Source organism: Chelonia mydas, chromosome 2 (assembly GCF_015237465.2).
Source record: "Chelonia mydas isolate rCheMyd1 chromosome 2, rCheMyd1.pri.v2, whole genome shotgun sequence".
Taxonomy (NCBI): Eukaryota; Metazoa; Chordata; order Testudines; family Cheloniidae; genus Chelonia; species Chelonia mydas.
In genome coordinates this window covers 31,540,305-31,554,830 of record NC_057850.1, presented here as the reverse complement: position 1 = coordinate 31,554,830, position 14,526 = coordinate 31,540,305, and the positions used below count along the sequence as shown (strand labels likewise).

The 14,526-nt window shown below is 39.6% G+C and overlaps 1 protein-coding gene across 14 annotated transcripts in view; it reads left to right on the top strand.

Moving 5' to 3' along the window:
* The window catches only part of EBAG9 (estrogen receptor binding site associated antigen 9), a 41,214-nt gene that overhangs the window by 21,255 nt on the left and 5,433 nt on the right, over positions 1-14,526 (top strand). For 4 of the 14 annotated variants that reach the window (XM_043539167.1, XM_037892105.2, XM_037892114.1 and 1 more), the window contains 4 exons: positions 4,141-4,265; positions 4,398-4,556; positions 9,403-9,510; positions 11,197-11,288. In XM_043539167.1, coding sequence (XP_043395102.1) covers positions 4,141-4,265; positions 4,398-4,556; positions 9,403-9,510; positions 11,197-11,288 — 484 coding nt within the window. Of the gene's footprint in view, positions 1-2,836; positions 2,919-3,159; positions 3,263-4,140; positions 4,266-4,397; positions 4,557-9,402; positions 9,511-11,196; positions 11,289-14,526 lie in introns of all 14 variants that reach the window. The other 10 variants (XM_037892109.1, XM_037892110.1, XM_037892107.2 and 7 more) reach the window with 4 other exon arrangements.

Genomic DNA, 14,526 nt, shown 5'->3' with positions numbered 1-14,526 from the left:
ATAAGGGATCTTTCTGCTTTCTTGCTGTGTCCACAACGGTCTTTTGGGCAGACCGAAGAACAACAGTATTAACCATATTTGGGCCCACCCTGACACCCTTTTCTCTTCTCGCTGTTCGTACATCAGATGCTGTCTCTTCAGTTTCAAGCCTGCTCCTGTTATTAGTAAATACTCTCCTGCAGAGCCTAGAAAAAGGTACACATGTGAACTCTTCAGATCAGGACATCAGTAATGCAAATGACTATCAACAAAATAGTGGAACTGATTACAATCATAATGCTGTCACATTCATAAAGTAAACACATTGCAGAAAAATAGAGAAATATATTTTGTAGTCTTCCTATTATAGTAATTTCAGGAGGATGTGTACCAATAATAGACACAATGTTTTTGTATTGAAATGTAACTTTTCAAGCTGGTGGTGTCCCATTTTAATGCACTACAATGGGAACTGACAGCACACATTTCTTCTGAAATTTTGCCTGTGTACTCTCTGCATATAAAGGATAGAAACAGAAACTTTGAGCGTGTAGCACTCAATCTAGCAACAAATAGTTTCCTTGGCTGTAAGCCTTTTAGTTGTCTTACTGTTCGCTAATATGTCCTCTGTATTGGCTGCAGAATGCTAAATTTAATCAGTTTATGGTCATTGCTACAAACATTGGATTCTCAGTCTGTGTCCAGTTCGCCTGTCATGTATTCTAATGAGGGTCTTAAACTGATATGTGGATTCACTGAGCAATGCTCATTTAGTCCTTTGGTCTCTTTCCCCAACTATTTATCCATCCGGCACTAGAAAAGAATTTCTAAAGGAGCAATGGCCTGAAGCGCTCAGGCTCTATATGGCTGACTTCAGAAACTGATCTCTCAACCAGAAAAGGGAAGAAAAGACTGTATAGCTCAAAGATATTCTCCATGCCATCCCATGTTGTACTGTCAATGTAAGGAAAATTCAGACCTATAATTCTTCACTGGTGTGCAAATCTGAGGGCTTGTTTGTATTTCAGTGTAGTGCATGATAAGTTGGGATGCGAATCTACCGCATGCCAATCTGCTTCACACTAAGGGACCATCTGGATGCTCCTGCCATGCACTAGAACAGTGGTTCTCAACCAGGGGTCTGTGTACCCCTGGGGGTACTCAGAGGTCTTCCAAGGGGTACATCAACTCATCTAGATATTTGCCTAGTTCTACAACAGGCTACATAAAAAGCGCTAACAAAGTCAGTACAAACTAAAATTTCATAGACAATTATTTGTTTATATTGCTCTGTATACTGTACACTGTAAGTACAATATTTATATTCCAATTGATTTATTTTATAATTATGGTAAAATGAGACAGTAAGAAGTTTTTCAGCAACAGTGTGCTGTGACACTTTTTTGTATTTTTATGTCTGATTTTGTAAGTATTTAAGTGAGGTGAAACTTGGGGGCACACAAGACAAATCAGATTCTTGAAAGGGGTGAAGTAGTCTGGAAAGGTTGAGAGCCACTGCATTAGAAGTTTCAAACAGCAGTAGATCAGAGCACACTATGGAACTTCTAGTGTGTGGCAGCAGAGTCCACCTGGCCAGTTAGTGCACATCAGCTGCTGTGCTGTAGATTTACATCCCAGTTGGCTGTGTGCTAAATCGCCATATAGACAATCTAAGCAGAGTTAGATGACACTGTTGAAAAAACTAGAACTCTGTCTAAACTGTAACTTCCACTGGTGAAACTACAGCTGTGGTAATATCCTAGTGTAGGCAAGACCTATCGTTAGATTATACTGTGAAGGATTGTGCTGTTGGAAGATATGAGGTTCATACACGTCTGACAAGTTCAGTCATTTTATTTAAAAAAAAAAACAAAAAACCCAAAACCAACAAACCCTCCCAATAATATTGTATCAGCCACAATATATTTGTTCTAACTAGATTTATTGGCGTTCTTAAAGAGAGAGTTACGCAAGGCATGCATTTGGAATGTTAGTTTCCTGCTTGGTTCTTGTACGGCCCTAGTTCCTGTGAAATAGAGGCCCATTGGTGGTTCACTACTCTGTGTCAGCAACTCTGTTCAGACCTGACGTACTCACTATGTCTCACACTTGGTGTTGTGATATTTATTTAAGGTGACATGTAATATGTCATTTGAAATCTAATAACACACTGGTCATTAATATCACTGTGAAATGTTTGTAACAGCACTATAAGTGAAATTATGGATACTCTCTGATATTACATCCTGGAGACTGTGAACAGACAAAGGAGACAAAATAGGTTTTTTCTATATGGGATCGGGAGAGAAAATGTGGCAGATGCCCTGCCCAGGAAAGAGGGTTCTGACCTGCTTCCTATGGGTCAGCCTGTGGCTAACCCTCCTGCAGTTTTGTAAGGGGGGAGGTGTGACCCTATGAGAACCTCAGATCCAGATGGCAAGGGATTTCCTGGTATGCAGCAGTGAGTTTCAGCTGACTTGACCAGCCCAGTGTACCCCAACTCACTGTTATAATCTGTATCTAAAATGGGTCATGTAAAGTATCATATGTGAACTGGTGACAAAGATCATTGTGAACACTGTATGAGGAATTATGGATACTCACTAATATTATGCTTTAAAGTCTGACCAAACAAAGGGAGAGAAACTGGTTTTCCCCAGATGGGAGAGAAGGCAGCTATCTGTCTTCTATGTAAATTAAGAAGGGTGGAATGAAAACAATGGACACACCATTTAAATAGAAATCAGCAGGGGGATGGGAAGAACAGGATGAGATCTTCATGCTTCGTGGAACAGGGTCAATGAATTTTGAGAGAGATAAGCAGAGACAGAAAGCCGTTTTGGCATCTTTCACCTAGGAAGACCAGGGAAACCAGCACCTTGTACTTTTGTGGAAGTTCCTGACTAAGAGAGAGCCCTGGCTGGAAGGAGGAAACATTGGTAAGAAATCTACCTTGAACAAAGGCTGTAGCTTGTTGAGTTAGATCTTAGCCACTAGAAAGTGTGTTTTACTTCTATTTACTTGTACTTGAACTCACATAATATAACTTTTGTGTAAATAAACTTTTTCTACTTTTAATCTAAACCATTCCAGTGCTGTGATTGTTAATGCCAGTTAAAATAAGCTGCGCTTTGTCTCCATAAAGGGAAAACAAACCTTTTTTACTTCTGTGTGTTCCAGGAGAGGACTGGACACTTCAGGGCTGATGGTTTTGGGGAAAATCAGGACTGGGGGCGCGTTGGGGTCATCCTGCAAGTAGTAACCCAGGCTGATGCAGACCATGGTAGGGCTCTTGTGTTATAGGTGGGCTGCTGGGGGCAGTTTGCTGATCTAGGACTGCACAACACACAGACCTCAAGGAACTGCATGCTTGTCTGCTAGCTGTTGGTATCCGGGCAGTGAGCCACAGCAACAGAGCACATAAGGCATCCAGGGTTACAGGGCAGGTGCTGACACAACCTCTCAATGGTTTGGTGTGAACCATAAATGGTCACAGTTTTTCATTCTGTCTTCTAAGGAAATTTCCTGGCATGATGGATAAAACTGCAACACTCAAAATGGTCCTACATGTTGAATAGCAGCTGTGAATCTTATATAATCCTGTCCTACCTGTCCCTCACATTAGAAATCTAGTAGTATTCTCTGTTTTATTAAGTTATCACATTACAGGGAAACTGTTAGCTCAAAATATAAATTTGTAAAATTCAAACCTTTTTATAAAACCTAAAAGCTACAAAAGTGTTTCCAAGGAATTTAAAAAAAAATTCTAAGGGAAAAGTTGTCTTTGAACTAACATAGCCTGCAGTGGTCACAACCCAAACACTGAAGCACTGAGAATTTGAAAGTGAAATTGATTATAAATTCCATTGTCCAAGCTGAGAGAAATGCAAAGTGTGTAAAGCAAGTACATAAATAGTGGAAAGTAAACTGAACTTTTTACTTTCTTAGTAACATCACCTTTTAAAATTATTAAACTGAAAAAAAATTGTTTTCCATATTAACTTTATTTAGTGAGTCCCTTTTTAATCCTATTATCAACATTGTATTAGAACCGCTTCTTGGGTTATTTCTGTTAGTTATTGATTTAGCCATGATTTTCATCAAGTTCCTTTCTTCCACTAGCTCATTTAGCCTTCAGCAGCTCTTTTCTTTTTAATGTAGTGCTCATGTTCTCAGACCTTGGAGGAATCCTACATTTCTCTTTCAGGTCTGGAAGAGGACGAAAGTTAAGTGGAGACCAAATAACTTTGCCAACTACAGTGGATTATTCATCTGTTCCTAAACAGGTAATGTCTCTAAAGGGCTGGGTGATGTGGAGTAAAACAGCAATTCTACTAACCTTGTTGAACCAGTGAAATGTGTTATAATCTTGCATTTACAAGTCAAATGCTAAAGTGATGTTGTTCAATTGTATTCAGTCTGAAGTAGAAGATTGGACTTCATGGGATGAAGAAGCACCAACCAGTGTGAAGATTGAAGGAGGTAACGGGAATGTGGCCACACAACAGAATGCTTCAGAACAACTGGAGCCTGATTATTTTAAGGACATGACGCCAACTATAAGGAAAACACAGAAAGTAGGTTTCATTCATGCAAATATGTTTATTAAATCTATTTATGAAATTTGAAATAATTTGTAGGTAAACTATAAATAGCAGGGCTTTCAGGCAAAAATTCAATAACCCAATTTCTAGTATCTAATTTGGATGCCCTAACTGATGTGTTTTGGGAACTTGTATTACTCCAGGGGGAATTCTGTACACAATATTTTAAAATTCTGCAAATTTTATTTGTCAAAATAATCATGCCAGTTTCAGTTATTTTAGTAATTTATTTTAAAATACCTGTCAGCAAGTATGTCTGTAACAATACAGACATACACAAAAGTTCCCCTGGGAGTAGAGAGTTTAAGAAACCCAGTTCCTGTTTCACTGTCTGACACCCAGAGCCCAGAGGTCAGACACTCATACCCCCTCCCTCCCAGAGCCCAGCCATGGCCCCCCCCAACCCAGACACTCTCATCCCCTCCCCCAAGAGCCAGCTACACCCACCATCCCAGACACTCTCACCCCCTCTTCTCCTAGAGCCCAGATGCACCCCTCCCCCCCGACCCCAAAGCCCAGACACTCTCACCCTATACCGACCCCAGAGATCAGCTGCAGGGCCTCCCTCCACCTCCAGCCTCCACTCAGACTCCTAGAGCTCAGTGATCCAGAGGGAGAAACAGTCTTATGCTGGGTCCTGGGCCTGTATGGCATTTCCTGCATACCGCCGCCCTCCTTTCTTCAGGGTGTGCTGAGAACTTCAGCTGCCGGGAACCCTCCAGTTCCCTCCCCGCACCCTTGTCTTTCTATTTGCAGGCTGGGCTCTGCCAGGTACAGTGGGCCCTAGTGGTGGTCAACATCTCTGCAGCCCATTTCTGCAACATTAATTTCTGTAAAATTCTGAATTGTGCAGTGGCGCAGAATTACCCCAGGAGTATTAGATATCTATTTGCATTGTGCTTCTCTGCATCCGTTTTATTCTGCTTTCTGATGTGGAACTGAAAAGAGAAGAGATAGAAAGATATGGGCTAATCTTTCTTTTGTCAAAGAAGGTGGGGTGGGAGGGAGAATTTACCACCTGGATTTCCTTGATGGAATATGTTCTACTGTTTTTTAAATTCAAGCAATGACTTGAAAGTCCCTTAATCAGAGTATATTCTGGGAAGCGTGGGTGGCGTGGGGTGATACTGAAATCAAATTTTGAAATACATTTTTCAGTACTGGGAATCGAGAGATTTGTGCACAAATATTTTAGTTAATGAGAGATTTGTGTCTGTGATGAAAATATACAGTTTTAGACATGCCTGTCTAATACAAAAGTTGTATTATAAATAGGGTTGTTGATTGTGATTAACTCAAAAAAATTAATCGCAGTTTTAATTGCACTGTTAAACAATAGAATAGCAAATTGAAATTTATTCTACATTTTCAAATATATTGATTTCAGTCACAACACAGAATACAAAGTGCACAGTGCTCATTTTATATTATTTTTTATTACAATTATTCACGCTATAAAAACGATAGAAGAAATAGTATTTTTCAATTCACCTCATACAAGTACCGTAGTGCAACTTTTTTTATTGTGAAAGCACAACTTACAAACATAGATTTTTTTTTTGTTGTTATTCAAAAACAAAGCAATGTAAAACTTTACAGCCTACAAGTCTACTCAATCCTACTTCCTGTGCAGCCAATCACTAAGAGAAAAAAGTTTGTTTACATTTACAGGAAATACTGCTGCCCTCTTCTTATTTGCAGTGTCACCTGAAAGTGAGAACAGATGTTCGCATGGCACTTCTGTAGCCGGCATTGCAAGGTATGTAAGTGCCAGAAATGCTAAACATTTGTATGCCCCTTCATGCTACAGCCACCATTCCAGAGGACATGCTTCCATGCTGATGACGCTCGTTAAAAAAATGTGTTTATTAAATGTGACTGAAATCCTTTTGGAGAATTGTATGTCTCCTGCTCTGTGTTTTACCCAAATTCTGCCATATATTTCATGTTATAGCAGTCTCTCATGATGACCCAGCATGTTGCTCATTTTAAGAACACTTTCACAGCCGATTGGTACCTTCTTTGCGTTTTGTCAAATGTGAGATTTCTAAAGATCGCTACAACACTCGACCCAAGGTTTAAGAATATGAAGTGCCTTCCAAAATCTGAGAGGGATGGGGTGTGGAGCATGCTTTCAGAAGTCTTAAAAGAGCAACGCTCCGATATGCAAACTACAGAACCCGAACAGAACCCATCATCAACATGGACGCATGACCTCTGGAATGGTGGCCAAAGCATGAAGGGGCATACGAATCTTTAATGTATATGGCACATAAATATCTTGCAACACCGGCTACAACAGTGCCATGCGAATGTCTGTTCTCACTTTCAGGTGACATTTTAAACAAGAATGGGGCAGCATTATCTCCTGGAAATGTAAACAAACTTGTTTGTCTGAGCGATTGGCTGAACAAGAGGTAGGACAGAGTGGACTTGTAGGCTGGGTCTACACTACTGTGGTAAGTTGACCTGCGCTACGCAACTCCAGCTACGTGAATAACATAGCTGGAGTCGACGTACCTTAGGTCGAGTTACTGCGGGGTCCTCACCGCGGGGTGTCGATGGGAGAAACTCTCCCGCCAACTTGCCTTACTCTTCTCCTCGGGGGTAGAGTACAGGGGTCGACTGGAGAGCGATCTGCTGTCGATTTGGCAGGTCTTCACTACACCCACTAAATCGACGGCCGGTGGATCGATCTCAGAGCGTGGATCCGGGCTGTAGTGTAGACATCGCCTTAGGCTCTAAAGTTTTACATTGTTTTATTTTTGAATGCAGTTATTTTTTGTACATATCTCTACATTTGTAAGTTCCAATTTCATGACAAAGAGCTAGTACAAGTACTGTAGTGAAAAGTGAATTGAAAAATATGACTTTTTTATTTTTACAGTGCAAATATTTATAATAAAAAATAAATGTAAAGTCAGCACTGTACACTTTCTATTCTGTGTGGTAATTGAAATCAATATATTTGAAATTGTGGAAAACATCCAGAAATATTTATATAAATGGTATTCTGCTGTTTAACAGCACGATTAATCATGATTAATTTTTTTAATCACTTGACAGACCTAATTATAAACTATAAAGAGGCTGCGCTGCTATTTTGAGTAATGAGTCGTCTTCGTAAATACTCTGTTCTGCCCCAGTGTTTAGGTTTGTTAGCTAATATGATAAAACTGCATATCAAAAGCATACAAGCTGGCTGGGCCTTTCTTACCTTAACATAAAACATTTGACTAGATCCACATCAGTCTCCTGGGGTAAAAACTGAGGTGTTTCAGTTGAAGAACTGCACTTGACAATACTGTCAATACGTTCTCTAAGGGTATATCTACATTCGAGCTGGAAGGTCTAATTTCCATCTTGAAGAGACACACCTGTGGTAGCTCCGATCAAGCTAGCATGCATAAACATAGAAGTGTAGCTGTGGCAGCACAAGCAGAGTAAGGAGCTAGTTTCCCCCAAGGATGATCCCTCCAAGACACTAAATACCTACTCATGGCTGCTATTCCCTCACGCTACTCATGGTGCTGCTTCTACGCTTCCATTTTTAGCACGCTAGCTTGATCAGAGTTAGCAGAGGTATGTCTCCTCCAGCTGGAAATTACACCAGTTTGAATGTAGACATACCCAAAGTACTATTGTTTCAGTTTGCTTTCTTCTGCAAATGGTGATGTGTCTTCTGGGCAGTACTTGGAGATCTCTCCATATCTTTGTAGGCCTTTCCTGACACATCCTTGAGAAATGTGAAAAGAGGAATACTTGCTTTTTGTGCCTAGCTCTGTTTATTTGGTGATGTAATCAATAGCTTGGCTGAAATCTGTTTAACTTGCCTTTTTTTTTCCTTTTCCTTAACATCTCTGGGGTATTTGGGTCCCATTGCTTTGTGCTGGTGACAGCTGGGGCACAGCAAGTTTATAATTTGGTAATTCTGCCTCTTCTCTGTCCCTGGGTCTACCAGTACCAGGAAATTAGTTCGTGATTGGTTGGTTGGTCCGCATTTGTAGTTACACATGCTGCATAGTGTTGTTAAATGCATACTTTGGTTTCAGTGTGGAAATCCTCCATCTGGAGAAGCAGAAGTGCATACTCAAAAGTTGAGATTCTCATTGTTCGTGGAATGACAACCACCATGGATCATCAGCAGGTATGAACCTTGAACCTTCAGCCCAAAAGCACAGGCCTCCATCACTTGTGCTAAAGGAGTCACTTGGCTGGTGGAGGCTTGTGATTTGGTACTGAATTTCCCAGGTTCAGGCCCTGCTGATGAATGATGGTGGATTATTACAAAGTGGTGGCCTGTATTTGGATTTGCATTTCTGTGGATTTCAGATGCTAGAGACAGAATGTGTGTGTAGGCTCTTATCTTGTTTGAGGGTAAGCCTCTAAAAAGGAACATGATGCTCTTAGTCACCATGTTACATTTACTGACCTGCCTTTCAAGAACAGAAGAAACTTCTTTCCACTTTTTCAGATGCACAAAAGCTTATGCCCAGACAAAGCTGTTAGTCTTTAAGGTGTCACCGGACTCCTCATTGTTTTTGTGGATACAGCCTAATATGGCTACCCCTTTGATACAAGAAACTGTGTGTCTGTCTGTACTGGTAGAAGTGGAGCACATAAAGAAATTGCCAGGTGTTTAAAAAAAATCTAACTTAGTGTCCTTCTTTTAAAGGGATGTGGTTTGGCATTTGTAGGTGTAGTGTATTATAGCGCTGAAGAAATAGTATCATGCTCTTATTAGCTCTCAATGGAGGTATAAAACTCGGACTTCCTCCCCTCTTCTTCTCCTTTCCCCTTTTTCAATGTTGTCTTTCAGATTGTTATTAAAAAAAGAGAACCTTTACATTTTGGGATCCCAGATGGAAATGCAGGATTTTCTAGTAGATTAGCAGCCACACAAGATATTCCTTTTATTCATCAGTCTGTAAGTATGCTGTATGTTTTGATTCTTATTTATATGGCAATGTGTCTGCTCCTCAGTAGAAAGGTCTGGCTGGGAGGAGGGATATTAAGTAGCTATAAAGTACCTGAATTGTTGATAAAGAATAAGAGCTATTTGAGCAGGCAATGCTGAATTTGAATTGGTGAATTAGTTGAATTAGTACTGTCACTACCTGGTGTCTGCCTTGCTCTTGAAAAGAGGAGATGCGCAGAAGGGAATACAAGTCAGCCTGCTGGAAATTAGTCTGAGATACATCCTGAGTGTTACCATATCTCCTAAACCAGAGAGTTCTAGGCTTTTTGGAGATTACATGTTAATTCCACAGTGAAAGGACAGAGGAACAATTTGCATTGATTTTCATGCACTTATGCTGACCGTGTTTGCCTTGACAACAAAGGTGATGTACTCGGACAAGAAATGTGGGGTATAACACCATATGTAAAATGAGGCGATACTTGCCTTACTCAGAGTATAGGTAGGATTAATTTGTTTGCAAAGTACTCTGAAGATATAAGGTGCTCTGTAAATGAGTGATACCTTTTTAGAATGGTAGAATAGTTTTTTTAATAAATATTTAAATTTATTTCTTGCATAACTTCTGCTTCTAATAACCTGTCACTGAATTGTAAAAGTACATATGGATAACATACACTTGGTAGGGTTTCTGACCCTAGAAACATTGAGTTCTAATTTCAGTCTGTGTGAAAACTGTTATTAACTTGGAAAGATAAAAGAGAAGTGGTAAAAGCATCAACGTTCTTGTTGTGTCTATTGAGGAACAATAAGAAAGTCACAGAAATTGTCTCAGCTTAGGAAGGGGAAAAGATGTCATCAGTAATGAGGAATGAGAGTCTGGTGGAAGGGCACTAGCCTGGAACTCAGGAGACTTGAGTTCAATTCCCTGCATTGCCATAGACTTCCTGTTTGACCTTCAACAGGTCACTTAGGCTACATCAACATTAGGAGCATTTTATCAGTAGAGGAATACTACTATAATGTTAAAGTACTCCTAGTGTGGACACAGCTGTACCAGCAAAGCTGCACTTTGCACCAGTAGAGGAAAACCACCCCCTCCCCCAAAAGGGTAAAACAAGCTATAATAGTAAAAGTGCAGTTTTGCTGATATAACTGCATCTACACTAGGGGTTTCTTCAGGGGTCACATCACTTTACATTACCGTAATTGAGGCCATATAAGTATCTAAGATAGATAATGATTGATATTATACATTGGAAAGTGGGGAAAGCATGTGGATGAGTAGCAGTGGGTGGGGACTTTGCTAGAATCTAGAAAATTCTGGAAGCTAGGCAGATGTTTTAGTACCTGGTTCTAAAGAAAGCAGGCTAGCTCCATCAATATTTGGCTTCACTGTGTTCAGATCAGTAGTTGTTTTTAACATCTTCACTGTGGTTTGTTGTGGGTTTTGATTTTGGGGTGGGGTTTTTTGTTTGTTTGTTTGGGGTTTTTTGAGTGGGAGGATGGTTGGGAAACTCAAAACAATCCTGTCTGGTACTTGGAGAGGATCTTTCCATATTGTCATGAAGCAGATATATAAACCCCTTAACACTAAATAGCCTTGCTTTCTGAGTTTCAACATAGTTTTATCTGGAAATGAGGTGGGGAGATGGTTTGCGTATGTTTATTATATTCTTGGTCTTTTGTTTTCAGCCTGAACTAGGAGACTTGGATACTTGGCAGGAAAATACTAATGCCTGGGAAGAAGAGGAAGATGCTGCCTGGCAGGCAGAAGAAGTACTTAGGTAATTTAAACAATTCTGTATCTGACCAGGCTTGAGCAATTTTTAGCACAATCATATTTTAGCCAATTTTACAATTTAACAACCCTACTTAATTTGTGCAACATGCATTACCTAGGATTTCACTCTCCTTCCCTCCCAGATCTTCAATATATACAAATTTTATACCATACGCTCTCCTTCCATTAAGACCTTATTCACATGTGCCAAGAATTTGGCATGCTAAACACTTCTTTATATAAGAAGAATACTGGGATTTTATGTAGCAAGGAGCAGTGTTAATTGCTTTACATTCTAGAAATAATAAAGATAAAGTGTACTCTGTACAGTGCTACATTAAAACTAAATTTAATAGCAATGTACATAAGAGGAAAAAATTGAGTCACTAGCGTGTACAAATAGTAAAATCACAATAAAAAACCTTGATGTACCAATAGCATCTTTCAATTTGGTGATTTCTGAAGTACTTATAGAATACATACATAGCAGTGTGCTGTTTAAATTCAAAGATGGGAAATGTTGTACAACAGTTTTTGACAGAGTGTGAGGAATCAGAGGTGGGGTGTTTTTGTTTTTTTTTTCCAGTTGAAAATTCAGCAGAAATATTAAGTAAGTAAATTCTTGAATCCACACAAACTCAATCGTATTCTTACTAACTTAGTTAAAATAACAAATAGGACTTTCTGTAAACATCACTAGTTTATTAGATAGTGTCAGTGTGCATATTTTATTAAAATTTCTGCACACTTATTAAAATCAGAAGGGAGAAGGGACACTGATAGGTCTAGAATGTCAAGGCATATAGTACAATTTTACACAATTTTAGGGTATTTATGTCCTTTTGCAGTCTCTGATGAAGGATGTCCATGCACAATCATGCTCGAAGACTTTTTTTGTTTAGATTCTTATACTGTGTTCATCACCACAGTATCTGTTTTTTTGGAATCTTTTTTCATTTGTTTAACAACTGCGAGAATTTTTTTTGAACAATACCAATTTCAATACCAATTTCAGATTTTGGAAATTACATTTTGTCCGTATTGATTATGATAAAATAATTTCAGCACTCCCCTAGTCTGGCAATTTAAGTGTTGTGCAGTATAATATAAATAAATGTAAAAATACAGCTTGAATACATTATTATGGCTGCACAATTCAGATCATTGTCAGGAATGTAAAGGTTTCCATTGGCAGTGTTAACGTGGATCCGTTTTCTGTCTCTTTCTGTTTTATCCTCCTGCATTTTATACCATAAGTAAGAATACTAAGCTACACATTTTAACTGGAAAAGATTGATGAGAATATTGTCTGTACATGTGGAATGGCTGAGTTAACATTGCTGTGGTACTTTTTTATGTTTCCTGACTTAATTTTTAATTGGGAAAACTTCTCAGTGCACTGACGTTGTGTTTGCCTTTGTTTTAAAAAAGAAAAATGGAGGAAGGCAAAAGCTAACTGTCCCAGTTAGGCCGAATGTCAGGCTTTCTGCTGGTGGAGGGCAGAGAACTCACCTCTCTGGCTGCGGCAGCTATTGAGACAGTTTTTGCTAGGCTGTCATAACAGGGCAGCAGCACATCTGTTTACATTGTAACAAACGTATTGTCATTCACTGTGCTGTTTCCACTGAGTGCAGTAGAGAGGGGAAGCTGCAAAGAAACCAGCTGCAGCTCCTTAATTCTTGCATACATTTCATATGTTTGTCCTAATGTCTCATTTACATTGTGGTGCTGTTTCTGGAAGGAGAAAATCATCTTCCCTGAGTCAGGCAAAAAGGTCAAAATGTCCTTCCAAAATCTTTTTGATTGAAAGTACTTTCATGCACTAATAAGTGGATTTCTTTGTGTTGTATGTATATACAGTACACACAGAACAATTATACTGCTGAATGTTGACTTGTATTTGAGATTTTTAACATTTTATTTTCACCCTTTGTCTCAACGTGCACGCTGAAATCTTTCCTGTCTCCCATACCTGTCCTCTGCCTGATATGGTCCTTTGTGCTTCTGCCCTGTCCTCCATCAAGTCACTTCTGAATACGCACTTTTCTCCAAAATCCTGCACACTGTAATCCTCCCCTCTGGACTGGGTTAATTTGCAAGGGATTAAAAAAAGGGAATGCTGGAACTCACCAGAGGTTTGCTCTGCTTGCACTGTCTGGTCGTTCTTTGCACTTTTGTGGAGTCGCTTTTGCCTGGCTTCATCTGTGTGTTGTCCATCTAGGTTGTAAGTTCTTTGTGTTAGAGGCCTTTTCTTCATCTCTATTTGTAAAGTGCCTAGGCCAGTTTGGGTGCCTGTTCTTAGGCACTTAGCTCCAAATCTTACTACTAAATAAATGAGTCCTCTCTACTGTCCTCCCTCCAGTTCCCATTGCAGTCAGTGACAGCGGATACTCAGACACTTGGGTTGCTTTTATTACCTATATTTTGATTTAGCTGCCTAACTATAGGCATCCAGATTTGGTTCTGGCAGGTTGTGGGCACTATATTAATGAGAACAGGAACAAACTTAGCCTGGAACAGATTCTGTTTCTTCTTTAACCTTTTCATAGATTTCAAGGCTAGAAGGGACCACTGTGATCATCTAGTCTGACCTTCTATATAACACAGGCTATAGAACTTCCCCAGAATAATTCCTAGACATATCGTTTAGAAAAACATCCAATCTTGATTCAAAAATTGTCAATGAAGGAGAATCCCCCACGACTCTTTGTAAGTTGCTCCAGTGGTTAGAACATAAGAATCGCCATATTGGGTCAGACCAAAGGTCCATCCAGCCCAGTATCCCATCTGCCGACAGTGGCCAATGCCAGGTGCCCCGAAGGGAGTGAACCTAACAGGTAATATTCAAGTGATCTCTCTCCTGCCATCCATCTCCACCCTCTGACAAACAGAGGCTAGGGACACTGTTCCTTACCCATCCTGGCTAATAGCCATTAATGGGCTTAACCTCCATGAATTTTTCCAGTTCTCTTTTAAACCCTGTTATAGTCCTAGCCTTCACAACCTCCTCAGGCAAGGAGTTCCACAGGTTGCTGAGTGAAGAAGAACTTCCTTTTATTTGTTTTAAACCTCCTGCCCATTAAATTTTCCATTAATTATTCTCAGTATTAAAAATTTGCTTCTTATTTCCCATCTGAATTTGTCTAGCTTCAACTTCCAGCCATTGGATCGTATTATACTTTTCTCTGGAAATTGAAGACCCCGTTATTAAATATTTGTTTCCTATGTACCATATATAGTTT